Genomic DNA, 25137 nt, shown 5'->3' with positions numbered 1-25137 from the left:
CTCCGTCGGATGCCGGAGACACTTGGTGTCGAGCCATTGAGGGCGATGGAGGTCGAATGGATGACGGTTTGTAACTGGCTGCTCTCGACATGGAAAAGGGCGCGCCGGTTCTACTTGGAGCTGCGAGAAAAAGGGATATTGAAAAGGCTCTGGTACCCAAGTCATAGAGAGTAATACACTCAAACACCGTACTAAACCCCTCGGCAACGCATCGCTTCATCTCATGCAACATTACTCTACTACGTCCACCTTCTTCGTCATACTGTCCAGCACGCGCGTGTAGAATTTGACGGCGTGGTTTCGGGGGAAACAGATCTCTTCGGTGAGGTAGTCTGGTAGGATGTCCATCAAGTCGCGATCGCGGCTCTCGTCGAGTAAAGGTTCGTAGGCGAATTCGGCCTCTCCGTACGACAAGCCGGAGGGCGTGCGTGGATTGGGGATGCTCGAGTCGTTGGCGACGGATAGGTGGAAGTGGAGTGCTGTGCATAACTGAGTCAGTGCTGGGAATTTCAATGTAGCAAAGCAGCGTAGTGAACTTACTTCCGTTCCGGCCAGTTTGGATACAGTCGTATTCATCTTCTCCCTCTTTCCTCTTGACGCCGCGGATGATGAGGCCGGTCAGATCGGAGTAGAGGTTCTCCTTCATCTTGGCTTCCTTCTGAGCGTCGGTGGCATTCGGTCCGACACTGCGGCTGAGATTGTTCTTTCCGTCCATGGCGCCCTTCTTGTTCTCTTCCTGCGCAGAGCTCTGTTGGCGTGCGGCTACCAGCTTAGCCTCGAGTGCTTTGACCTCGTTCTGCGCCACCTGCAATGAAGACTTCAGATTCGCGTTCTCAGTTGCCAGGCCGCTGTTCGTCGCCGTTGCGCTGGATAGCTGCTTCTGCAAGGCTTCGTTCTCCTTCGCCTCGGCGACATTCTTCGCACTAGCAGCGCTCGCCTTCTTCAGCTCGGCCAATTCCTTCTTCAAGCCCGCAACAAGCGCGTCCGCGTCTTTCGCCTTCTGCTCACTCGCGCGCTTCAATTTCTCAAAGCTACTCTGCGCTCCCGTCTCTTTGACTTCTTGAAGATTTTGGTATTTGAGGTTGAGCTTCTCGTACTTTTGCGTCACGTCGTTCAGCTTTCGTCTGAGCTCAGGGTCGCCACCTCTTCGTTCGCGCTCGGCGCCACTAGCGCTTCCGCTTCGTTCGCGAGGAGGTGGGTAGCCAGCCTGTACAGATGCTGAGCGGGCGCTTGGGCGTGGTAGTAGAGCTTGGATCTGGGGCTGGACGGAGGTGGACCGAGGTCGCTGAGCGAATCGTGCTGGGGGTGGCGGCGTGGGAATGGCGGCGATATCCATCTCGTCAATTTCGATGGATTGGGAGACATCGCCGGCTTCCTGTTCGGGATCTGGCTGTGTTTCGGGAATGACTCTGAGTGTATCGGCGACCGGGGCTCGCTTGGTGGTTCGCGGTTTTGCTGGCGCACGGGATTCAGAAATTGCAGTAGTCGTAGTTGTCTTCGCACGCTTCGCCTTGGGCTTCGCGACATCGTCGCCGTCGAATTGCTCCACCTCTTCCGTGTCGCTGCCAGCCTGAATGTTGGTTGTGTCTTTCAATGGTTGTCGAGCTCGAGGTTTGGCGGGAGCCTTGCGCTTTGTAGCGCTCACACGTCGAGTGGTAGCCGCCTTCGCCTTGGTTCCTCGCGCCATCTTTGAATTGAGTCGTCTGGTGTCGGAAGCAGTTGTTGCGGTGGCCAAAAGATCGTCTTCCGAGTCCAACGCGCCTGCCTCTGCGAAGGAATGGCGCAAGTTGGTGTAAGGAGCCATGGAAGGGATAGAACGCTGGGAAGTCGCTCGCTGCGGGCAGGATATACTATGCGATCAACAGTGCGCGCATAAAATGTGCTATGTGGAACGGATGGCAGCGCAATGACGCGTGAAGAGTGCAGTGTTTTGGGAGCTGGAGGCCGGGTAAACAAGACAGGCTTGGCACGTCGCCCAAATAGAGTTCAGCCTCATCGGCGGCCGGAGCTAAGAATTAAACTTTCGAACTTTGAAAAGTCTTGGCCGAAATGGATAAAAAAAGTCCTCCGCCAGCATCGCCTTCTCCACCGCCTGCATGTGAGTCCCTCCTCCCTCTTCATCCACCCACATCCTCCACCACCACACTCCCGGCAAGATGAAGACGACGTGGAAGGAGATTCCTCCGGTGCCGACGTCGCAGGAGTTCCTCGACATCGTCCTGAGCCGCACCCAGCGACGACTACCTACCCAGATCCGAGCAGGTTTCAAAATCACCCGCATTCGCGCCTTCTACCTTCGAAAGGTCAAGTTCACCTCCGAGACCTTCGCCGAAAAGCTCTCCTCCATCCTCGACAACTTCCCCCGTCTCGCAGACATCCACCCGTTCCACAAAGATCTGCTCAACACCCTCTACGATGCCGACCACTTCAGAATCGCCCTTGGGCAGCTGAACACAGCAAAGGGCCTGATCGAGACGGTGTGCCGGGACTACTTGAGGCTAATCAAGTATGGCCAGAGTCTGTTCCAGTGCAAGCAGCTCAAGCGTGCTGCCTTGGGTCGGATGGCTACCATTTGCAAGCGCTTGAAAGATCCTCTCGTTTATCTGGAACAGGTCAGACAACATCTGGGCAGATTGCCTGCCATCGACCCTAACACACGCACACTGCTCATCTGCGGCTACCCAAATGTGGGCAAGAGCTCGTTCTTGAAGAACATCTCGAGAGCAGATGTGGACGTGCAGCCCTACGCCTTCACCACCAAGTCCCTGTTCGTCGGGCATTTCGATTACAAGATGCTGCGTTTTCAGGCAATTGATACCCCCGGAATCCTGGACCACCCACTGGAGGAGATGAATACAATTGAAATGCAATCCATCACCGCAATCGCCCATCTCAGAAGCGCGATCCTCTACTTCATGGACCTGAGCGAACAGTGCGGATATAGCGTGTCGGCACAAATCTCGCTCTTCAAGAGTATTCGCCCCCTTTTCGCGAACAAGCTGGTCTTCATTGTCATCAACAAGATCGATATCACCCGACCGGAAAACCTGGATGAGGAGACACAGAAAGAGTTGCAAGAGCTTGTGAACAGTGGCGGAAATGTCGAAATGCTGCAGCTTTCTTGCGCAACCACAGAAGGGCTGATGAACGTGCGGAACGCAGCTTGTGATCGGTTGTTAGCAGAGAGAAATGCGCAAAAGCTTCAAGCAGGAACCAACGCATCTGGTGAAATTACAGGAAGACTTGGCGAGGTGATGAAGCGTATTCACGTGGCACAGCCCATTGGCGGGATTGTGCGGGAGGCATACATTCCAGACGCGGTCAAGGAGAAGGTCAAATACGACAAGAACGACCCCGATCGCCGGAAACTGGCTCGCGACATCGAAGAAGAGAACGGAGGTGCTGGCGTATACAACGTCAACCTCAAAGACCAATACCTCCTCGAGAACGACGAGTGGAAGTACGACAAGCCACCGGAAGTCTACCTTGGTCGCAACGTGGCAGATTACATCGACCCCGACATTGAGGCCAAGCTCGCCGAGCTCGAGGAAGAGGAAGCCAGATTGCAAGACGAAGGTTACTATGACAACGAATCCGACGAGGAATTGGACGATGCAGAGACCGCAGATATCAAGTATAAAGCCGAGTTGATCCGGGAAAAGCGACAGTTGATCCGCAACGAGAACAAAATGAGGAAGAGCCTCAAGAACCGCGCCCTCATCCCACGCAGCAAGAAGGCCGTGCAGCTCGAGAAGATGGAGAAGGGTCTTCAGAACGCCGGCTACGACACAGCCGCCATCACGGAGCGTGCACGCTCCTTGTCTCGGCCGCGTGGACGAACCTCGTCGACGGGCCACGGCACACCTGCTGCTGGCGATGACGACAGTATGGATGTGGATCAAACTCCCCGCCAACGTCTGGCGCGCTCCATCTCCGTGGCGAGACAGCGCAGTCAGTCCGCAGTGAACAGGAGAGAAGACGGCGTGACGAGCGTGACGGCGAGAAGCAAGGCAGACAAGCTGGCGAAGCTGGGACAGAAGAAGATGAACCGCAATGCTAGGCAAGGTGAGGCGGACAGGCACGAGACTGCCGCGCTGCCCAAATGGCTGCTGGCTGGAAAGCGTGGCAACGGTAGCACGAGGAGCAGGTAGATTACTCTTACATGGATCTGGGAGGTTACGAGCGTGGAGTTACGGGCTGCTGAATGCAATGATCATGTCATGACTTTCCTTCCGGTCGTACTCATTCCAACTCTACCAACGGCCACTGCCCATGTAAAAAGTCTCGTGACTTCGTTCGCGGATGCGACTCCACCGGAAGCTCCAAGGGGTTCGACTCCGCAGCCAACTCCCCTGGAGTCTCCGGGGAGTGCAATTCGTATGCCCCAGGCTCCCCTCCCAACTCCCCTCGAGTCCACTCGGAGTGCAACTCCACGACGCCAACGGAGTCAGCCTCTTTCGCCTCCTCCACACAATTGCGCGTCAAATCAGTCATGCTGTCGAGCTGCACATCTCCACTACACTTCCTAGCCTCCAACGTAGCTCCGGCGCGCGCAGCCCTTCGTCTGCGCCGTCTGCGCCGGATGCAGAACCACAAGCCCCCGACGACGATCAGGATGAAGAGGAAGCCTCCGACGGCGGTGCCGATTACCGCGTCATTAAATCCGTCCTGCCCGTCCCCTCCGGACGAATAACCTGAGGTGTAGTCGGCGCCACTGGTACCGGAATCCCCGATGCCCTGGCTGCTGGAAGCAGTCAAGCAAGGCGCTCCTCCCTGGCCCACTGCCACCAGATTCGTATCGGCGGATGATGGGTCTACCAGGGAAATAGTAAAGTTGCCCGCGTCATAGTTCACGGCGAGGTACGCGGCTTGGAAGAACGAGCGACCCAGGACTGCCCAGCCCGAGCTTGGACCCAGGACTGAGCCCAGGAGCAATTCGGGTGCCGCTTGGTCTGCGAGGATGGAGCCGTCTGGTTGAACGTTGGCGTTGGGGAGGACGAGCTGGTCGTTTGGGAATTCGAAGGCGATTTCGTTGTTGATGCTGATGGTCAGGTTGCCCTTGTATCTGTGCGGAGTGTTAGCAAGGATGTACGTTGATTGACGGGTGGAAGGTCGGGCTTGCTGGGTACTCACACATTGCTCTGTGGAAATAGCATGCCTTGGTAGTTCAACGTCGCAGGCTGCAACTCGGTACCCACGTTCGACGTCCCAGTGAGCGCTTGGAAGGTCTTGAAGTACGGGGTCTGCGGAATATACGCTATGAGCGGCGCATCGGGCATAATGCACGCCTGCAAGCTGAAGGGCGAGAGCATGCTGGCCGAAGTGCCGTTGGGGAAATTCAGCGTCATGTCGGTCATGCTCATCACCATGCCAGAAGCGCAGTCCTGGTGGGGGCGACGAGAGGGAAACTGTACTGCGATCCTTGCATCTTGGCCGCGTCGAATCCTCCCAGGACAAGTTGGCCGTCTGTCGCAGCTAGATTGGTGGAGGTCTGCACGCCCCACCACCACGAGTAGGAGCGAGATGCAATCTTGCCGGCTGTGAGCAGGGCGTTGAGCAGGGTCGAATTCGGTGAGACACCGAGACTGCCCAGGGTGTTGCCGGTAGGCCCCCACTCCGTGATGGGCAGAACGATTGGGTAATCAGAGAGGGACGAGTTGCCTATTAGTAGATCGTCTCCGACGATCGAGTCATTGCCAGGGTCTTGGTCGATTGTCGAGCTCGAGGAGGAGGTCTGTTGATCGTACAAGCCCCCGCAGAGGGTCACACAGGTCGCAGAAGTGGCGTTGCTAGCACATGCGCCACTGCTCTTGGTGTACAGGATGGTATCGTCAAAGTGTCTGCGGAGCATCAGCGCGTGGGTTCTGCCAGGGCATTGGATGATTCTTACGCCTGAGGGACTACAGCGAACGATTGTGAAGGCGTGCCAGCGGAGATTGGCACGCCTCGCATGAGCTTGCCATTGGAAAGCGAGACATCTTTGACCGGCAGAGCAAAGACTTGAGAATTGTCGCTCGCGGCGTAGGCAGTACTCACCGCTGCCAAAGCAGTCCACAACGACGGCGACATGCCGTGATAAGCGTGCTCGTTATTCTCAGGGAAAGGTATTCAGGCGGATGATGAGACCCAGCGCGACCGGCGCAATACATACGACCAAGGGCGGCACAGCCCCTCCTTGACCGACCCATGTCTGGGGAAATGCTTAACTTAGCAGCCTGATGATCCTTCCAGGCCGTGCATTTAGGGTGATAAGAGTGTGAGGAGGCGAAGGATGCCAGCCTCGTAACGGCAGACGGTGTCTGTCTACATCAGGCGAAGTAGTTTCGAGGAGCGTTGAGCCCAATCCGGCCTCAGGCATCAGCCAAGGCGTATCTCATGTCTGCGTTTTGAAGGTCTCCCGATATCCTGTGCAATCTCAGCGCTGCATCGAGCACGGTCGAGCTCTTTCAGGAGTAGGGCAGGGATGCAACCAACTAGTCGGGCGTCAAGCTTTCTCCGCCCTGTTAACTCGGAAGCTTATCTTTTGAGTTCCGGTGACGGGTGGTTCAGGCGCCAATCACAAGGCTGTCGTCACGTGAATGATGATGTGCCCGCCGAGGCTGCAAGGAGGCGCAATTTAGCTCCCACCTGGCGTTGGCATGCATGAGGAGGGCGGAAGAGGCCGACATTGCGCTTCTCCTGACGTCCGATGTGCGTCGTCAGCCCACCACCACCATGCTCGATGCTCGCAGACTCTCCCGCCCCGGGCTCATCGACTCCATCAGCGGGACGATGGCGACGGGAACACGGCGCCTGGTCGCCATCGCAGCTCTTACAGCCGTGCTCTGGTTCCTGTGGGCACAGCTCTACCCTGTGGACAACGCTGGAACCACGACAATCGACGAGCCCGCCGACGCGGCCTTCCCGCGCAAAATCTGGCAAACCTGGTCCATTCCCGCGCAAGAACTAGGCGGCACTTTCCAATCATGGTCCGTAAGCTGGATAGACGTGAATCCAAACTACCGCTACGAGCTGCTGACCAGCAACTCGGCGTCGACGTACGTGCGCGAAAAGTACGAGCGGCAGCGTCCGGACATTGTGGAGGTGTTTGAGGCCCTGCACAACGACGCCATCCTGCGCGCCGACCTCTTGCGCTACTTGGCTCTCTTCGCAGATGGCGGGGTGTATGCCGATATGGATACGGATTGCACGCGGCCGATCGATGACTGGATCCCGGGGGAGTACCTGCCGTCCGCGAATCTGGTCGTTGGGCTGGAGTATGATGCTCAAGGCGGCGAGATCCGCGGCGACTTTACTATTGCCGCTTCGCTTGGTCAGTGGACGTTCATGGCAAGGCCTGGGAGCCCTGCGTTGGCATTGGTGATTGATAAGGTGATTGAGGCGGTGCTGCGCCTGTACGAGGTCAATCAAACCATGCCAACGTTCACCGGAGAGCAGGTGATAGATGTCACTGGTCCGCATGTAAGTTCAGCCTCTTCGTTTTCCTGCTGCATCAGATGTTTGCTGATAATGGCGCCGAATTCCAGATGTTCACAAATTCCATCCTGGAATACCTGAGCATCAAAACCGGCACCCAGGTCTCATATTTCGACATAAGCAACCTGACAGAGCCCAAGCTCATAGCGGACGTGCTCGTGCTTCCCATCAACGCCTTTGGAACGGGCCAGGACCACTCCGGCAGCAAGGAAGATGGCAATTCCGAGCAGCTGATGAGGCATCACTGGTATGGGTGGAAGGGGTGGCGAGTGTCACATCCAGGATAGCGTGCGTTGAAGACCAGATCAATCCGCAGGCTCCTCCTTCACGACAACCACATCATCATCGCCGTCAGAAACATCGCCCACGACATGTCCTTCCGTACCAACGACCACCCTCCGTGACCCCCCACCTTCCCTCTTCACCTCCACAATCTCCACAACAGTCCCCGGCCGCGGCCTCACCTCGTCAGCAACAACGACAGTCTCGATCCCCGCCTTGACCCTCTCATCATCAGGACCCCAAGGCAAATTATCCACATCGATCTCACGGTTTAAAAGCGACTTCAAAATCACCTCCGCGCCCGCTTTGCTCATCACCACGTTCGCCTCTTTGCATCGCTCGCTGCAACAGCACTCCAAGCAGCCCTCGGTGCAATGGCAGGCTTCCACGCGCTCACATGCCTGATTGAGCAGCAGGTCGACGAATTCGAATGCCTTGCCTGCGATGCCTGAGCCGTGTTGGCCGCCTTTATCATCGTAGAATGTCAGGCGGGCGGGGCGCTTGCGACTCGTTTCTTTCTTTGCGAACTCTTTGATAGCGACTTTGCATTCCGTTTTCACATCTCCGGGCATTGAGATGACGAAGTTTGGCATCAGCGAAAGGATAGCGTGTTCAGCCGCGTGGATAGCGCCGGCGAGATTGAGACGCCTGGAGTTTAGAATATCGATGGCGGAGCGTGGTACATCAAGCCACATACCCTTAGAATGAATGATGATCGGCGGGTTGTCGACTTGCACGGCATCTAGAATCCGTCTCCTCTTATCCAGCTTGAAGAAACCAAACACCACTTGCTTGATCTTGATGCCGCCGAAGAAGGCTCGCGACAGACTCCCTGGAATGCGGCGAATGGCCTCGGTCTCGACGGGGTCGATGTCGGTGTAGTCGCGCTGTTGCGTCGTCCATTCCACATTCACATACTCGACCTTGGCAATCATGCGCTCCGTGCTCATCTCTTTGATGAGATAGGTGCGTCCTTGATGCAGGAAGATGCCACCTTCGTAGATGGTGAAGAATGCGCGGCTGGCTTCCAAGTCTTCGAGAACGACATTTTTTCCGCCCGTGGTATCGATGATGGCGAAGTGGGCGTCTTCCGTATCTCTGATGGCCACGGTACGACTTGGATGCGGCAGGAAGCGAGCATCGGTGTGGTAAAAGCCAAGCTCATCCTTGCGCAATCGTTCCTCACATACAGATTCAAGCTGCTTGGTGAAGTACTGCTTGTCCTCGTCAGGGCGAATGGGCATTTCGTGCGCAGCGCATTGGATATGTCCTTCCAGTACCAGCATGTTCGTGAGATCGACTTGCAGCTCGCAGTTCGGTCGAGTGAAAATCTCATCGGGGTTGTTCATGAAATATTGATCGGTGGGGAAGCAGTCGCCGACCAACACACTCAAGCTGTCCTTGTTCCGTCGTCCGGCTCGTCCACTTTGCTGTCTCAAATTTGCGATCGTGAAAGGAAAGCCAACAGTGACGACGGCGTCAAGGGAGCCAATGTCGACTCCAAGCTCGAGAGCATTCGTTCCAATAATCCCAACCAGTTTGCCCTCAAACATCTCTTTTTCAATTCTCCTGCGATCTTGCGGCGTGTAGCCTGCACGGTAAGCCATGACTCGGTTCATGACTTCCGGACGCTCGAGAGCCACAAGCTCAGCCTTGACAGCAGTGGTCATGACCTCGCACTGCTTCCGAATCCTGCAGAACGCAATGACTCTCACTCCTCTCAGAATCAGCTGACAGAACAATCTGGCGGTCTCTGCATAGGTGTCGCCCCGTCCAGATGTAGGATCGTTGGGATCTTTGAATGGAGTGTTCCAGCATAAGAACTCCTTCCTGCCGCTCGGGCTCCCATCGAAGTCGACGAGTTTAACATCCTCCAGACCGAAGATGGTGCGCATGTGCTCCTGCGGGTTCGCCACCGTTGCCGAGCATGATATGAACTTTACTCTCCTGTTCCCCACCGCAGCACATATCCTTCTCAACCGTCTCATGATGAACGACACATGAGCGCCGAACAGGCCGTTGTAGACGTGCAACTCATCGACCACGACATACTTGAGATTCTGTAGGAAAGTGCGCCAGCTTTCTTCCTGCGGCAGAATCGTGATATGTAGCATGTCTGGATTGGTGAAGATGATCCTCGCCTCATCTCGGAGGAAGTTACGATCAGCCATCGGCGTATCACCGTCGAACGTGTCGCATACCAGGTCTTCAAGGCCCGGTATAAACGTGAGGAGTTCTTTCAGACTTCGTCGCTGATCCTGAGCAAGAGCCTTGGTGGGGAAGATGTACATCGCTCTCGTTTGAGGATCGCTCTCGAGTTCAGTCAACACTGGTATCTGATAGATCAGACTCTTCCCCGAGCTTGTAGAAGTGGCAACGATGACGTTTTGACCTTCGTGGAGGGCATTGATAGCCTCTGCTTGATGGCTGTACAGTCGTTCGATGCCTCTCGTGTTGAACAGCGCATTGACAAGATTCTGGCTGAGGGAAAAATTCAGGTCGCCATATACAGCTTCTTGCGGATCAAAAACTCGGTGACCGTCGGGTACGATCTGACCCGTGTACCACTCCAGGCCTTTCAGATCGGTGATGATGTCGGGTATACTTTGCCTGTCAGTGGGTATGCTCTTTGGCAACGAGTTTTTGGAAGGATCCGGCGCAGGCGTGGCACCTCGACTAGCAGTCGGTATAGGAACATGCGCCAGATGCTCTTCTTCTAATCGTTGTACGGGATCCACGTCTTTTTCGGCGCATTCGTTGAGCCATGCATTGATAGCGGATGTGAACTTTGCATTTCGCTTCTCGATCCACTTCATCATCTGCTTCTGGCTGAAGACGGGCATCTTGAGTTTCTCCTCTCTCAGCTTCTGCTTGGGGTTGACAGCTTCGCCAGTCTTGGGGTGTATGACTTGTCGCTTGAGGTCCCCGTCGATGAATTCGAAGAGGAGGACTTCATTCTCGGCATCCTTGCCCGAGCCCTCCTTCAAGTTCCGCTCTTCGGCTGGATTGGAAGGGAAGATGTCGTGCACACTTTTGTTCCCTCGCAGATCTTCCTCAGCCATGAGGGCAACTTGTAGCAACTGTTCATTGACATAATCGAAAGTGATTGCTCTCGGAATGAGCAATTTCATCTTGGCCACGTCTTCGACTTTGAACTCGCGCTTGATGTTGGCCTCCACGGCGCTTCGCATGTTTTCGAAAGTCGTCGCGAAATGCTTGCGGGTGCAGCAGAGCGTGTAAACCAGGTTCAGCGCTTTATGAGTCTGCGATAACTTGGTGAACTCCTCAGGCCAAGGGATGGCAGACTCGATGACGGTAGACGAGTCCCGCCGAACAAGGGGGGGTTGATCGCCTTTCGCTGTTCGACGAGGCTTCTTCCCGCCATCCTGCGTTTTGGTGGGGACGGTGACGGTGTTGGAGGCTTCATTGCTTGGTGATGCGGTGAGGTCTATCTCGCCATGGGGCTCGGGGTCTGTTGCAGGTCGCTTCCTTTTCCGTTTCGTGACGATTTGATTCGAGACGGTAGAGGCCTGGAGTTTGACCATGTTTCCTCGCTGGTTATCTCATTCTGGGTAGTTCTGGATAGGTACACTCAGACATTGGCGACTCAATCTGACAAGTCATCAGTCATCCTGTTCATGTTGGATTGACGTTCGTCCTGGTCGAAACACGATGCAAGATCTGTGACGCCACCTGCGCTTCTCCACAAAACGGGAAAGCGAAGGGCTCGAGGTCCAAGCGCCGCGCCAACGTCGCGCGGTGTCACATGCAAAGCGGCTGGCAGCGACAAATTCGCTCCACGCGACGACATCTCCCTCCAAAATAAGCGCATCGCCCTCCGACGACTCCCGGAAGCCAAGTGCACCGTGATAGACTGTAACCCAGCCACTCTGCACTGCATGCACGCCTTTGCACGATAGGCCGGGAGGCTGCGGGACGATACGAAACTTCCAGAGCACAACAAAGCGACACTCATCCCTACAAGCCGTATATCCCGCATCTTCATCAATCCAGCGCACCATGGCGACCATCGACGAGCTGCTGGCGCGCCACGACGCGAAAGAAAAGTACGAAGCGGGCAAGATTGTCATCTGGTTCGACAACCGCATGTGGACGACGAAAGACGACGCCTTCTCCTACATCCAGAGCTACTGGACCTCCGGCCTCTACCGCATGGGCTGGCCCTCGCTCTACAAACAAGACCTCGACCCAGGCTACATTCGCCTAATCTGGTACACGGTAAGCGCTTGTTCCCCTCAATACCACATAAGTCCCGCGCAGCTGAATGAAAGTAGCACGTCGGCAACCAAGGCAGCCGCGACTTCCCGCTCTACAAAGCCATCGCGGTGAAGGAAATGTTCGACTCGCTTACAGACGAGGGCTTCCGGCCTATGATCTTGGGCTGGTCGGGCGAGAACCCCTTCCCCATGATTGGTGGCTTTCAGCCGATGCCTGCGCCCAAAGCACCCAAGCCTCGGGTGGCGACTAGTTGGAGTGGGAATGTGAGTGGCCATGGGAAGGAGGGGAGCACGCCGCATGAGCGGGTGATGGCGATTATTGACAAGGAGGAGGAGCGCGAGGCGAAGAAGAGGAAGAAGGAGGTGGAGGAGTTTGAGGGGGAGAAGGGGGTGCAGTCGGTTGTGTGAGGGGGTTGTTCTGTGGAGAGATGGGGAATTTTATATAGCGAGCATGATGGCGTGGTTTGTTTTTTTGACTTTGATTGGCAGCTTCATCTATCCGTCAACGTAACTACTCAATCTTCCCATACTAAATCTCTTGTCGCCCATAGGCGTCACAGGCCGACTAATCTCCCGCTTAAACAGCGCCACGCTCTCTCGTAGCGCAACATACTCACTGTCCGCATACCCGATAATCTCAGCAATCTGACTACTCCTCACGCCTCGGATCCTCTTAAGTTCAACAGCGGAGTAATTCACCAGCGCCCTCCCCACTTCCTCCCCGTCACTGAATGGCGAATCTCTCGCCGGCAGAGCAACAAGCTTGACGCACTCCTGCTGGCTGAACTGGCCTTCGACGTCGATGATGCCTACGGGTAGTAGGCCAGCTTTATTCGTCAATGCCATGTGCGCGCCTTGGTCGATGTACACTGTCCCATGCGGCGCTAGGCCGTGCAGGAGCCAGAAATACCGATCCCGGATCGGATGCGGATTCGGCAGGAAGCGAGTATGCAGCGGCGGCAGTGAAGGCTCAGCCAACCGCGGCGTCGACGTCCCATTCACTACTGCCGTCTTCTGCAGATGTGGTTGGTCTTTCGGCATGCGCTCGTAGGGCGGAGTCGAGTCTCCGCTTCCACCGCTACCACCACTCGCGCTCGCCACTTTCTGCGCCTCCACGTATTGTACGATCCTCGAGATATTCCCCGGCTTGCTGCTCTTCGTAATCACCGTCGTCACGCCCGCGGCAGTCGCAAGTCGCGCCGCGACAATCTTGGTGCCCATCCCGCCGGTGCCCAACGAGCTGCCCGCGCTCGACGTATCCGCCTCCAGAGCGCCAATATCCTCCACGACCTCAATAGCTTTGGCGTCCGCATTCTGCCGCGGATTCGTATCGTACAAGCAATCCACATCCGTCATGAGGAACAGGTAATCAGCCTGCACCATGCCCGCCGTAATGGCGGACAGCGTATCGTTGTCCCCAAACTTGATCTCCTGCACGCTCAGCGTGTCGTTCTCGTTCACAATCGGGATGACGCCCATGTGCAGCAGCTCGGTGAAGGTGTTCTGCGCATTGAGGTACTGTGTGCGATCGGCAATGTCGTTGCGGCCCAGCAAGATCTGCGCCACGGGCTGCCGCATGTGCCCGAACAGTTGGTCCCACATGCTCATCAGTTTGCACTGCCCGACTGCCGCGAGTGCCTGCACTTGCGGGAGGTGTTTGGGGCGCCGGGGCAAATTGAGTTGGCGGAGGGCCATGCCGATGGCGCCGGAGGAGCAGATGACGACACGATGGCCATCGTGGCGGAGGCTGACGGCTGTTTCGACGATGGTGGAGAGGGTGGAGAGGAGGGGTTCGTGGGTTTGCTCGTCGACGATTGAGGAGGTGCCTGTGGTGGGTCAGTACCGGTGCACTCTATGATTCTGGGTGGTTGAATGTACCGAGTTTGATGACGATGGTGAGGTGCTTCTTCATCTTTGCCGTCCTACCGCTCTTGTGCGACCTTTAGTGATGGCGCGGCTGCATATAACCATTGCGGATCCGCGACAATTATAGCCAAGCACGCAAAATGGATCAAAGGGCGTGAGTAGATGTGACTCCCCATTGTCTAGAAATTTCGGGGTATATGAGGTCAGGCGAAGACGTGGTTCGCCGAAGACGGCCAGCTTGGCGGCCAATCAACTTTCAACTCAGGGACGCGTAGGTAGAAGCGAATATACCTACGTGGAAACATACAAGACACAAATGTACACTGCTTTTGATGGCAAGACAAATGTACCGCTAGATCACAAAGCAAATGAATTGCAGTGCCCTCCATAGCGCCCGCATATGTAGTCACCATTCAACAATCCCGCCTCAAAGCTTCGACTTGCCAACAACGCTCGACATGTTCGCAGCAATGACACTCGCCGCCTCGGTCACCATCTCGTCGATAATCACCTTCGCCGGCTTCTTCTCGTTGCACACCGCCGCGACCTTGCCCATGAGGAAGGGACGGGCGTTGTCCATGGTGTCATCGTCAATGTCGTCGCCCATGCGCTCAATGTCGTGCTCCACCGGGATGACACCCTTGTTGGTGAGCTCCTTGATCTCGTTCTGTCGGTTCTCCTCCCAGTTGTCGATGTACGGGTTCCTCCTCACTCGCAGCGGTCGGCCGGTGAAGATGATGGTACGGACGTTGTCGTCGAAGCCAGACGTTTGCACGGCTTCCTTGTGCGCCTTGGGTGCTCCGGCTTCCTGGAAGCGCAGTCTTGTTAGTCCCGATGATAGTAGAGTGCAGATGTGATTGGGAAACGTACCTCGGACAGCACAAAGCGGGTACCAACCCAGACGGCAGAGGCGCCCAAAGCCATAGCAGATGCCAGACTCTGGCCATTGAAGATGCCTCCAGCAGCAATCACCTGCACGGGCTTGCCGGTCATTGGGCTCTTCTTGCCCTCGCACAAGGCCTTGACAGTGGGGATGAGGACAGATGTCGGCACATCGCCAGTGTGGCCGCCTCCCTCTCCTCCCTGAGCGCAGATCATGTCAACGCCGAGAGCAAGGCACTTGGCGACATGCTTGGGGTGACCGATCATGTTCATGTAGAGGATGCCATTCTTGTGGAGCTTGTCGACGACGGCTTGCGGCGGGACACCGACGGCCGAGACGAAAAGCTTGGTGCCCGACTCGATGATGATGTCGACCAGCTCGTTCAGCTTGCCCTTGGTGTAATCGTAGCTTGTTCAATGTAAGCGGGGGAGGCTGCTTCCTGCAGATGTATGCGACTCACTTGGTCTTGCGCGCGCTTCCACCAACCTGCGGCAGCAAAAGATCCACACCGAACGGCGCCTTCTTGTCCTTCAAATGGCTCTTGAGCTCCGCAATCTGCTCGCGGAGCATGTCCGGGGTGTACCCGACACCTCCGATGACACCGATGCCACCGGCGTTGGTCACGGCGGCGGCCAACTTGGGGCCAGCGGCGACGTTCATGCCGGCGAGCATGATGGGGTGTTTGATGTTCAACAGGTCGGTGGTGGTGGTCCGGATGACCTCTGCCGCGGTTCGTTAGGATGGCTGGCTGGCAAGTGTTTTGCGGCGCAAGAGAACTTACGGGGTGATGCGTCCGCCATGCTTGCTGATTTCTGAATTGACGAGAAGTATAGAAGATAATTTAGGGATTGAGCGAATTGGTAGGAGAAGCAGGAGAGAAAGCGAATGAGGGAGCGGAGGAGAGATGGCAGTGAAAATGGGAGCCCCGGAGAATGTCCCCAGAATGGTTGTCCCTAGCGGCGTCGGTGGGGCGTGGAGAAGGAAGGCGAGTTTTTGCCTCGGCACAATCTGCGCCGCTGGTATGCGCGTGCACGTGTCGCCTAGTAATCATCACCGAACATGACACTGCACGAAGGAAGACATGTGCATGAAGAAGCCTGTTCTGCGAGCGACATGTACATTGAAGCTAGAAACCCTTAATCTATACCACTCATCCGCGCACATCTGCAATCTAGTAGTGGTCGGCCAGGGTGAGAGTACCGGTCTTGGTAATGCAGTACTCGTTGATGGCTGGTATGCTGTCAGCACAGGCGCGTGAATCAATTTAGAGCTGAAGAGAAGGTACTCACCAACTTCCTTGCCAGACTCCTTGCCGTAGCCGGACTCTTTGATTCCACCAAACGGCGTCTCGGCGGCGGAGGAGTTGCCGGTGTTCATGCCGATCATGCCCGCCTCGAGGTTCTCCAAAAGTCGCCATGTGCGGTCAATGTTCTTGGTGAAGAAGTCTGAAGTAAATCGTTAGTCTTCGTCCACGTCCTCAGTGACAGCTGGGAAAACACTTACAGCTGGCCAATCCCATGGAAGTGTCATTGGCTCTCTGCACAACCTCTTCCTCAGTATCGAACTCGAACAGCGCCATGACGGGCGCGAACGTCTCCTCGCGCGCAATCAACATCTCCTTCTTCGCGCCGGTGATGAGAGTCGGCTCGTAGAAGTATCCGTCGTAGCCCGAGGTGCCGTGCAGCTTCTTGCCGCCCAAGATAATCTTGCCACCCAGCTTCTTCGCGTCCTCGACCTGTGCGTCGGCCTTGTCCAAGCTGCGGGGAGTGGTGACGGGGCCGAGCGTGGTGCCCTCGGTGGCGCCGTGGCCAATCTTAAGCGCCCTTGTCTTCTCTAGCAGGATCTGGGCGAATTTGTCGTAAACGCCCTTTTGCACGTACACGCGGTTGGCAGTGATGCAGGCCTGACCGGCGTGGCGCCACTTGAGGGCCATCAGCTCTGTTCAATTGTCAGTACACGTCCAATGTCAAATTCGAGGGTGGTATATCCTTACGGGTAGCGGCTTGGTCGAGATCCGCATCATCAAAGACCAGGAAGGGGCAGTTACCGCCCAACTCCAAAGTTACCTTCTTCAACCCGTCGGAGCAGTGCTTGGCAACGAGCTTGCCAACGCGAGTGCTGCCGGTGAAAGTCACCTTCTTCACGAGAGGGTGGCGGCAGAGGGACTCGCTCAAGGGCGGGGTGTTGTCGAGGCTGGTCGGCAGGACGGAGAAGACGCCCTTGGGGAAGCCGGCCTTCTCAGCCAGGTATGCAAGCGAAAGCACCGAGAAGGGCGTTTCGGGAGATGGCTTCACGATCATGGTGCAGCCTGCAGCCAGCGCGGCTCCGGCCTTTCGGAGGATCATGGCAATGGGGACTGCTCAAAATTAGCTACGACACGGCGTTGTGCCCACCGGTATCGGAGACGACTCACAGTTCCACGGCACAAGGGCGACGGCAACACCGATCGGCTGCTTGATGGTGAACACTCTCCTGCCCGGGGCAGAAGGCTGCTGCACAGTGCCAAAGACTCGCTCAGCCTCGCCAGCAAACCACCAGGTGAAGCCCAGAGCGTAGTCGAGCTCGCCCTGAGACTCGAACAGCGGCTTGCCGCACTCGTGTGTCACAATGTTCGCCAAATCATCCCTGTTGTCCCGGATGAGCTGATCCCACTTCAGCAGCCACTGAGCCCTTTGTTTCGGGGTCGTCTTGCGGAAGGACTGGAAGGCTTCGTGCGAGGCCTTGCAGGCGGCGTCCGTGTCTTCTGGCCCGCAGTCGGGAGCGGTGGCCCACACCTTGCCATTGCCGGGGTCGTAGACGTCGAAGCGTTTGCCGCTCTTCGCCTCAACCCATTCGCCTCCAACGGAAGCCTGGTCTCGCCAGACCTCGGGGTTGTTCAGCTGGTCATGGTCAGCTTTCAGAGTCCACATCAAGGAACGATCGAATCTGGCGGCCTCGGCTTACCTTGAAGGGAAGATTGGGTGCCATTGTAATCGATCTGCTGTCACTTGTTTTCTGTCGTTTGGATTGTCTCGCCAGATTGATGGGTTGCCACGTTCGTTCACGTACAAAGAAGAGCCGAGTGGTGTACGGCAAGAAGCAAATTCTTTTCATTCCAAATGATGCAGCCGGGCGAATGACATCAGGTGAGCTCCAAGGACGAAAACACCTGCGACCGCCCCCACATCACAATGGTAATCACTGGCCGACCCCGCTCGCCATCGGCTGGGCGAGAACGGCGTTTTCGGCATCCAGAACGCGTACGGCCCAGAAATCGGTAGAGTCACGTGATTCGACATCATCTCACATAGCCGACATCCTTTTCTTCGCTCAACCTTCCACAACCTGGGCCCTCCGGACGCTCGGATACGTCACAGCCTTGTCCCCTTGATGACTTGCCGTGGCTACGTCGTGCCGTATGCAGAACCCCCGCGATCACAATGACCCTTCTCCACACCAGCTCCCCACAACTCTCTCTCTCGGGGTTGGTTCGACGGCAAGATTACTCCAAGCCCTTGAATCGAAACCCAAGATGACACGCAATCGTGCAGATCGATGAGCCCCCATCCTTCCGCCTTATAAGCAGGTGTACGTACCCTCTTCTTCTCAACTTTCATCTATTCGATCCATGTCCATCATTGTACCTCCACATTGTACTTTTCTATAGGATTGCTTTTTACCCTTGACCTTCCCCTCTTATATCTTTCCAATGCCTCCCCGATCAACCAAGAAGCAAAAAGTCGAGAACAACAACAACATGGCACACGCATGGACTGACCTGGCGGCTCAATTGGAGTCGGCCATCCCCAAAGCCAACAAGGATGCTGCTCAAGACGAGAACATGAAGTACTTCGCTACCACCGAGGCCGTCACGGACTCCACCACTTTTGGCATCAAGGCTGCTGGAAGTGATAGTGCTATCTTGACCACCGTGTCCAATGGCAAGGTGGAGATCCGCACGGGTAACTCGAGTGAGGCCGTCTTCTCGCTCGTGGCGCTCCCGGAGCAATGGGAGGAGTTCTTCAAGCAGACTCCCAAGATGCCCTATCAGAGCTTTTGGGGCATGTTTGGAATGGTAGATTCCTTCCACGTTTTCATTGGCATGGTTCCGAGTACTAAAACCGTTGCAGAATATCAAACAAGAGGGCATTAGCGTCGAAGGCGACCAGCAGGCCTTCGCCATCTGGTATGGAATCTTTTAATCCCTTAAGCGTCCACGCACCCACTGATTGCTATCCCACAGGACTCACATCTGGAGACGCACGCTCGAAATTCTCCACGACGCCCTCGTCGGCCCCACTCCAGCGGACGAAGAGCCCCTCCGCGACGACGACGCCATCGTCGGCCGCTACACCTACGTGACCGCGCCCGTCTGGGGCCGATGCAAGGTCTTCTACGAGCAGTCCGGCACCGGTCCGCAGGAGATTCTCTTCCTCCATACCGCCGGCAGCGACAGCCGCCAATACCACGGCGTGATGAACGACGAGCGCATGCTGCAGAAATGCCAGATGACCGCCGTCGACTTGCCCGCTCACGGCCGCAGCTTCCCTTACGAGGGCTACTGGCCAGGTATGTCACCCTTCCACAACCCACGTCAACAAACCCCATCTAACCCCCTCCACCACAGGCAAGCACACCAATACCGAAGACTCCTACGTCGGCTTCATCGCCGCCTTCCTCAAGAAGCTCGGCCTCAAGAAAGCCATCGTCTGCGGCGCCTCCATGGCCGGCCAAGTGTGCCTCGCCGTCGCCGCACGCAACGCCGAGGTCGGCTCCATGGGCACCATCCCGCTGCAGGGAAGCGACTACCTGACCATGGACCGGCAGTGGAACGACCGATCGCCTTACGTCAACCAGTCGCTCTACAACCCCGAGTGGATCTACGGGATGATGAGCCCGACGGCCCCGCTGGTGAACAGGCAGCTCATCTGGCATTTGTACTCTGCGCAGGCGTACGGGATTTTCCATGGAGACCTCGACTTCTACTTTGGCGGTTGGGATGGCCGTGATAGGATGCACACCATCGACACCAAGTCGTGCCCTGTGTACATGCTGACAGGCGAGTACGACTGGTCCAACACGCCTGCGATGAGCCAGAAGACCGCGGACAAGATCCCTGGCGGCAAGTGCGTGGCCATGAAGGGCCTGGGCCACTTCCCTGCTACCGAGAACCCCAAGGTATTTGTGGATTATGGTGAGTGACTTTCCATTGAATCGAGTCGAGTCGAGTTGGCTAACGGTTTATACTAGTTTTGGAAGCGATTGATCACATTCAGAAGACCCATCAGGGCTAGATGTATGGGGTCTCCTCTCTGTTCCAAAGGAGTGAAATGACCGTAAAAGTTTTTTGACCCTTGTTGGTCACGATCTTTCTTCGATAACATGTATTGTCGAATCATCAATATATTACATCTATAACATATTGTATCTCCCACATAGGTGCCGTTCGAGACGAGCATTCGATTCACTATTCCTTCTCATGACTCCTAAACATCGCTGATTCATGGTCTCATCAGTCCTAGTATACAACCTTTCTATATTGGTCCAATGGACACAACCCCGAAACAATCTTCAAACCTTGTCGCCATCCACCTCCTCTTTCGCGGCTGCACCGCTCTCCTGCTGCAGCCTCCTCGCCTCCATAGCCTTCTTAACGTCTCCCCCCTCATAAACGGGCTGCTCTTGCTCCCAAAACGGATCACGAGCCATACCCTTGCCAGTGATGATACCATAGAAATTGAACGGATCGAGCACAGTAACGAGAAAAGGCCGCTTATCAGCCTTCCCAAAACCCGGCCCGAGTCTCTCCGTCTCCAAATCCACGGGATCAAGGAAGATCTTGCTATCCCTCGGCAAGTAGCGACCGGGATGGAAAAGGGCAAGAAGAATGACGAACAGCGTGATGTTTGCAATCTCAAAGATCCACAGGAACGCCTCGTGCGTCTCGATGTAGCCGCAGTAGACTTGCGTCGAGGGGCACGACGTCGCTTCGAAACCTTCGATGGTGCGGATGATGCAGCGCACGAGCATCATCGAGCTGGTAATGTACAGGATGTAGAAGACTGGTCGGATTCTCCTGGGGAACTTCCCTGCGCGACGACAGCGGTATTCCAGCGTGGCGACGAGGGAGAAGAAGAAGGCTTCAATGCATGCCTGCAGGATGAGCGCGGCTTTGAGGATGTCTAGCCCGCGTGCACGTCTTGCTGTTCCATAGTCGGCGGTCGCAACAGTGCTCGCTCCGTTTGCTGTGAGTGCTTCGACGACCGCGCTCAAGAAGATGAACGTGCTGAAGACGCGGCCCGGGTGGATGGGGGCGAAGTAGGGCAGGTATGCGAGCAGACGACCGAGGATGAAGTACTCGGCGGCGGCGTAGAGGGGCGGGCCCATGATGATCAGGACGTATTGGGCGACGAAGATGCCGACGTTTTGGACGTTGTAGGCAGAGATGGTACGGATGATGAAGCCGCTGATCCAGACGCTGGAGGCCCAAGTCATCGTGGCTACGTGCTTGTGAGTGATGTTCCATACGTCGCGTCTGATCGATCGCCGTACCGACCTCCAAACTTCTTCCAGTGATAGCGCACGAAACATTGGTAGAATTGATAACAAGCGATGACCGTCAACAAGATGGCAAAAGCAATCGGTGCCGCCTTGGATGGATCGTAAGGGTAGAGCGACCAGTCGTCGTCGGATTGAGTGTTGTTTGCCATTGTTGGTATAAGAAGGCTACGAGAATCAAAGATCGATTGTGATGTCTTGCCGCTGCTCAACGAGGCTGCAAGGCAGTCACTTATATGCGTAAATGTCTTCGCCCAGAAACGCATCGACGGGGGCAGTGAACCGGGGTGGGAGGTGATGAAGGGGCGATGCAGTGTCAATCAGTAAGGCTGTGCAGACCATGAGAGAAGGAGGGCGCTGCTTGGATGGAGACCATCTCGGGAGCTTTCACCAGGCTGCCTGAGGCTCCCAGGCCCAGGGAAACCCTGCCTGTGACCTGTCGCCTGCACTGACCTTGCGGCCTGGAAATGACCTTCACGTAACTGCATGCCGCTGTCCTCACCAACCCACACATCTACGGAGACGCCTTCACCAACAATGTCCACTTCCAACCAAACATCGATCCTCTTCACCCTCCCGCTGGAAATCCGGCACCAAATCTACTCCTACGTCTACACCTCGAGCGTGCGACCCCACCTCGGCATCCACACCGACACCCACCTCATTGACTTGCTGAGCCTCGGAGAGGACCCCGCGCCGTGTCTAGGCCTTGCGCTGCTCCAGACATGCCGCGCCCTCTACCACGATGCCCGCCCATTCCTCTACGCCCAACAGACCTTCTCGATTTCGATCAGCGTTAGCGAGCGCGACCATCGTAAACGAGTCATCTATGCCGGGCATCTCGACCGCACGAACAAGTTGCTGCGGAGCATTCAGCATCTCGAGATCATCCTGACTCTTAATCATGATTGGCATGTAGATCTTGTACTGCGCAGACTGAGGCTGTTGGCGGCTGAGCTCGGGGAGGAAGGAGCGACGTTAAAGTCGTGGGAGGTTACGGCGTATGCGACGCGGACCTTTGTTACAACTGAATTCGTGGCGAGTCGCATTACCGAGATGTTGAAGCAGCTCGATGAAGCGGAGGAGGAGAGTAGGGGTGGGGACGAACTGTTCAGAAGCATGCTGGTGGAGATGGAGGTAAAGAGCTGGTCTCGCTATTTGCATTGGCAGTGTACAGCGTGCGACCCCGAATAGGCATCGTATGCATCCCAAGATGATTGAAGAAGATCGGGGCAAGGCCGAAGCTGGAGGGTCCCAATTAATATGTACCTCGGAAGTTACCTTAGCCTCACCGCAGCCTTATCATCAGCCCAGAACGTCATTGCGGAATCGCGGCGTTGCACACGTTCGCGACAGACAGACCCGGTGCAGAATGTCAAATACAACTGGTGTGTGATCGCATGCCAAGGGTCATAGATTTCGTTGCTTCGTCTCGCTCAACTAAAAGTGCAGATTTGTAGCGCATCACGCTCGCACAAACGACAGGATTTTCTGCGCGGGACAAGAACGCATTCTCCGATCCAACGGCATCGCTTTGCCTACTCCATAAAAATCTCGGCAATGTCCAGGAGGATTTCGATAACGTGGAATGCAATGTCCTCGCCTTCTTCTGCGGTTATAGTGGCTCCATAGTTGTCCAAAGTAAGGGAATTCGTGGGACTGTCACTGACGGTGATGGTGGTGGGCGCAGTGCTCGGTGCACCGGCAATGTAGAAGTTGACGTTGTAGGTGTACAGTGACTGACACTTAGCATCATTGATGAGGTCGACCGTCCTTGATTGACCTGCTCGGAAAGCGGTCCCAGGTTAACACCGGACCTCATTGCTGTATCTTGGAGAGGATCGACGCAAAACTCACCATCGTCAATTGCCCAGCTGGGCTCTGGTTGAGGGGACCACTGCCATGATGTGTCGAGGCTGCTGACCTGAGGATAGGCAATCACCGGGCCTTTGTTGGCGAAGGTGACTTTTCTGTACGTAATGCCCGGCGGGGCGAGTGGAAGGGCCCATGTGTCCGATTCCTGCAGAGCACAGTATGCTCCAAGCTGCCAACTTCCAGTGCCATCGTTGATTGGGAAGCCCTGCACCATCGTCAATTGTTTCTGTACGCCGGGCCAAGGATCTAAAGACAGCGCACAAGAGAGTCAGTATCCCCGAGATGCTGGAAATCCTTGCGTCGATTCACTTACCGCCTCCCGCCATTTGAGGCATATTGATCGTACAGATTGACCCTGTCGTAAGAGGCGGCGGCACTCCCGATGGCGGGTGAGCCATCGCCATGAGCGATTGATTCAGAGCGTTGGTGACGTCGGTCGTCGAATAGACCGCCCTGAATACCCATGGGTACCCATTCATGATTGTGCTGGGTGGCCAAGCGTATGGATCCGGGGACCAGTCCATTTTGTTCACGTCCGCGTCGATTGTACCCCCTTCACGGCACGACAGAGCTCGATAGCCGGAGATGTTGACTTTTCCTGAGGGGCTCTGCGGCCAGGCTACCACCCGGCAGATCACGACGAAGGCTTTGGGAATTCCATAGTTCGGATCTCCGCCGAGGGTAGCGTTGGAGGCCGTGAAGGTCCAAGGTCGATAGTTTCCCGGAACAGTCAACGCCCCAATGTCGGAAGCCAACCAGTTCTGGTAGGCTGAAGAGAACTCCGCAGTCACATCCTTGCCGCCCCACGTTGCGAAGATGACGCTGATGCCGACATCGGACCAGACTACGGATGGTATCTGCATAACAATGTGAGTGTCTCACCGGTATCAGAAGGTCCCATCATCTCGGAGTGCTTACAGTAAGTTGCCACGACATGGGCTGTTGGAGAGAGACTTTGGCTTGGTAAACCCATCTACCCGACACGTAGCTACCGTATGTAACCGAAAACTGCTTGTTCGTACCCCAAGCTGGGTCGGGAATGCCGAGGGCTTCGGAGGAGACCGTGATGGGAGTGTTGTAGTCGGGGGTAAATGCAGATGTGAAAGCCGCTTGCACATTCGCCGTGACATCGGCGTTGTACCATACCGCCGAAACGATGTATTGTTTGCTGGGCATGGTAGGGGCCGGCTCCTTCAGTTCAGGCGTTTCTGCCGACAAGTACGCAAAGAAATTGAGGGTGATCGATTGGCCTTCCTTGCCTGTCGCAGTCTTGAAGTTTCCCGGGCCCAACCCGGGTGCTTCCGGATTCATTATGGCCAGCTGATAAACCACGACACAGGCTTTGACGATTCCGGGATTCGGATCGAAACCAAAGAACCCATTGCCCACGGTGAAGGTGAAGTCCTCAAAGACACCAGTGTTGTTCAATTTCTGCCGGAGTTGGTAAGTGACATCAGCACCACCGTATGTCGCCGAAACGATGACTGGTGTAGTCGGAGGCTGTTGGATGACCGGAGTTATTGGGATGATGTTGGACATTTTCAATGGATAGGAGATACTTGGAGGGGTTTGGACAATTGATGAGCGTTGTCGTAAGAAGATGGGGAATTCCTGAGACTTATTTCTTCATGGAGATGGTGCGCGCCATATATAACATCTTCTTCCCTCGCTACTGCCCGATAATCCAGGTGGCCTCGTAAGGCGCGCCGACCTGCAACATCCTCATCAGGCAGAATACGAGCTTCTAGCTGGCATTCAGCAACACCACTCCGCTAATACGAGCTTTCAGCTTGCGTCCAACACGCATCATACCACCGTGAAGCATGTAGAGACCAATCGCGTCGAAGTCTCGGGCACCGCTGACAGTCATCGACTGCAGGGTCTCAATAGATGCTATTGCATATACGAGATGACTGCATGCGCATTGCCAGGGTGATTGGAGGCGGGGCGCGGCAAAGTACCAAGCGGGCTCTTCGTGTG

At 55.9% G+C, this 25137-nt stretch overlaps 13 protein-coding genes across 13 annotated transcripts; 5 read left to right on the top strand and 8 right to left on the bottom strand.

Annotated features, from left to right (window-relative positions):
* Nucleotides 1–231: 231 nt before the first annotated feature.
* Nucleotides 232–1804, bottom strand: BDY17DRAFT_322057 (chromosome segregation protein Csm1/Pcs1-domain-containing protein; the record flags this gene model as incomplete). The annotated part of the gene is made up of 2 exons (XM_033736744.1): nt 232–479; nt 541–1804. The coding sequence occupies 2 exons, from the start codon at nt 1802–1804 to the stop codon at nt 232–234; spliced, it is 1512 nt and encodes a 503-aa protein (XP_033591759.1).
* A 258-nt stretch (nt 1805–2062) lies between these two features.
* On the top strand, nt 2063–4213 carry BDY17DRAFT_293087 (putative nucleolar GTP-binding protein). The gene has a single exon (XM_033732938.1). It carries the CDS (start codon nt 2157–2159, stop codon nt 4149–4151), a length of 1995 nt encoding a protein of 664 aa, XP_033591758.1. The 5' UTR covers nt 2063–2156; the 3' UTR covers nt 4152–4213.
* A 541-nt stretch (nt 4214–4754) lies between these two features.
* On the bottom strand, nt 4755–6500 carry BDY17DRAFT_332621 (aspartic peptidase domain-containing protein; the record flags this gene model as incomplete). The annotated part of the gene is made up of 5 exons (XM_033737898.1): nt 5891–6500; nt 5367–5840; nt 5134–5295; nt 4819–5065; nt 4755–4781 (listed from the first exon to the last, which is right to left on the bottom strand). The coding sequence occupies exons 1-5, from the start codon at nt 6067–6069 to the stop codon at nt 4755–4757; spliced, it is 1089 nt and encodes a 362-aa protein (XP_033591757.1). The 5' UTR covers nt 6070–6500.
* Nucleotides 6501–6714: 214 nt separating this feature from the next.
* Nucleotides 6715–7763, top strand: BDY17DRAFT_322054 (nucleotide-diphospho-sugar transferase; the record flags this gene model as incomplete). Its single annotated transcript, XM_033736743.1, has 2 exons — nt 6715–7461; nt 7527–7763. The coding sequence occupies 2 exons, from the start codon at nt 6715–6717 to the stop codon at nt 7761–7763; spliced, it is 984 nt and encodes a 327-aa protein (XP_033591756.1).
* Nucleotides 7764–7781: 18 nt separating this feature from the next.
* Nucleotides 7782–11303, bottom strand: BDY17DRAFT_247941 (uncharacterized protein; the record flags this gene model as incomplete). The annotated part of the gene is made up of 1 exon (XM_033730864.1): nt 7782–11303. The coding sequence occupies one exon, from the start codon at nt 11301–11303 to the stop codon at nt 7782–7784; it is 3522 nt and encodes a 1173-aa protein (XP_033591755.1).
* Nucleotides 11304–11778: 475 nt separating this feature from the next.
* BDY17DRAFT_308630 (uncharacterized protein) lies at nt 11779–12404 on the top strand (the record flags this gene model as incomplete). The annotated part of the gene is made up of 2 exons (XM_033735236.1): nt 11779–11997; nt 12054–12404. The coding sequence occupies 2 exons, from the start codon at nt 11779–11781 to the stop codon at nt 12402–12404; spliced, it is 570 nt and encodes a 189-aa protein (XP_033591754.1).
* Nucleotides 12405–12491: 87 nt separating this feature from the next.
* On the bottom strand, nt 12492–13908 carry BDY17DRAFT_322051 (Aspartate/glutamate/uridylate kinase; the record flags this gene model as incomplete). Its single annotated transcript, XM_033736742.1, has 2 exons — nt 12492–13822; nt 13875–13908. The coding sequence occupies 2 exons, from the start codon at nt 13906–13908 to the stop codon at nt 12492–12494; spliced, it is 1365 nt and encodes a 454-aa protein (XP_033591753.1).
* A 381-nt stretch (nt 13909–14289) lies between these two features.
* Nucleotides 14290–15545, bottom strand: BDY17DRAFT_322050 (oxidoreductase-like protein; the record flags this gene model as incomplete). The annotated part of the gene is made up of 4 exons (XM_033736741.1): nt 14290–14670; nt 14733–15153; nt 15206–15467; nt 15527–15545. The coding sequence occupies 4 exons, from the start codon at nt 15543–15545 to the stop codon at nt 14290–14292; spliced, it is 1083 nt and encodes a 360-aa protein (XP_033591752.1).
* A 214-nt stretch (nt 15546–15759) lies between these two features.
* On the bottom strand, nt 15760–17944 carry BDY17DRAFT_293068 (Aldehyde/histidinol dehydrogenase). The gene is made up of 6 exons (XM_033732937.1): nt 17689–17944; nt 17159–17624; nt 16739–17101; nt 16249–16683; nt 16035–16190; nt 15760–15975 (listed from the first exon to the last, which is right to left on the bottom strand). The coding sequence occupies exons 1-6, from the start codon at nt 17836–17838 to the stop codon at nt 15917–15919; spliced, it is 1629 nt and encodes a 542-aa protein (XP_033591751.1). The 5' UTR covers nt 17839–17944; the 3' UTR covers nt 15760–15916.
* A 489-nt stretch (nt 17945–18433) lies between these two features.
* BDY17DRAFT_308626 (Alpha/Beta hydrolase protein) lies at nt 18434–20018 on the top strand (the record flags this gene model as incomplete). Its single annotated transcript, XM_033735235.1, has 5 exons — nt 18434–18799; nt 18855–18910; nt 18968–19293; nt 19352–19918; nt 19975–20018. The coding sequence occupies 5 exons, from the start codon at nt 18434–18436 to the stop codon at nt 20016–20018; spliced, it is 1359 nt and encodes a 452-aa protein (XP_033591750.1).
* A 277-nt stretch (nt 20019–20295) lies between these two features.
* BDY17DRAFT_247691 (RTA1 like protein-domain-containing protein) lies at nt 20296–21434 on the bottom strand (the record flags this gene model as incomplete). The annotated part of the gene is made up of 2 exons (XM_033730843.1): nt 20296–21224; nt 21281–21434. 2 exons carry the CDS (start codon nt 21432–21434, stop codon nt 20296–20298), a joined length of 1083 nt encoding a protein of 360 aa, XP_033591749.1.
* Nucleotides 21435–21819: 385 nt separating this feature from the next.
* BDY17DRAFT_308624 (uncharacterized protein) lies at nt 21820–22476 on the top strand (the record flags this gene model as incomplete). The annotated part of the gene is made up of 1 exon (XM_033735234.1): nt 21820–22476. The coding sequence occupies one exon, from the start codon at nt 21820–21822 to the stop codon at nt 22474–22476; it is 657 nt and encodes a 218-aa protein (XP_033591748.1).
* Nucleotides 22477–22820: 344 nt separating this feature from the next.
* On the bottom strand, nt 22821–24696 carry BDY17DRAFT_308623 (uncharacterized protein; the record flags this gene model as incomplete). Its single annotated transcript, XM_033735233.1, has 4 exons — nt 22821–23065; nt 23140–23403; nt 23471–24014; nt 24076–24696. The coding sequence occupies 4 exons, from the start codon at nt 24694–24696 to the stop codon at nt 22821–22823; spliced, it is 1674 nt and encodes a 557-aa protein (XP_033591747.1).
* Between the last annotated feature and the right edge of the window lie 441 nt (nt 24697–25137).

This window comes from Neohortaea acidophila (assembly GCF_010093505.1).
Source record: "Neohortaea acidophila strain CBS 113389 unplaced genomic scaffold BDY17scaffold_3, whole genome shotgun sequence".
Classification (NCBI taxonomy): domain Eukaryota; kingdom Fungi; phylum Ascomycota; class Dothideomycetes; order Mycosphaerellales; family Teratosphaeriaceae; genus Neohortaea; species Neohortaea acidophila.
The sequence above is the reverse complement of the archived record's forward strand: the minus strand, read 5'-3'. Positions and strand labels throughout refer to the sequence as shown.

Coding starts and splice junctions, on each gene's coding strand:
- BDY17DRAFT_293068 (XM_033732937.1), bottom strand. CDS start 17,838: ATGAAAAGAATTTGCTTCTTGCCGTACACCACTCGGCTCTTCTTTGTA. Junction 17,102..17,158: donor CGCCCTTGTGCCGTGGAACT/GTGAGTCGTCTC, acceptor AATTTTGAGCAG/TCCCCATTGCCATGATCCTC. Junction 16,191..16,248: donor TTCCATGGGATTGGCCAGCT/GTAAGTGTTTTC, acceptor GATTTACTTCAG/ACTTCTTCACCAAGAACATT.
- BDY17DRAFT_293087 (XM_033732938.1), top strand. CDS start 2,157: ATGAAGACGACGTGGAAGGAGATTCCTCCGGTGCCGACGTCGCAGGAG.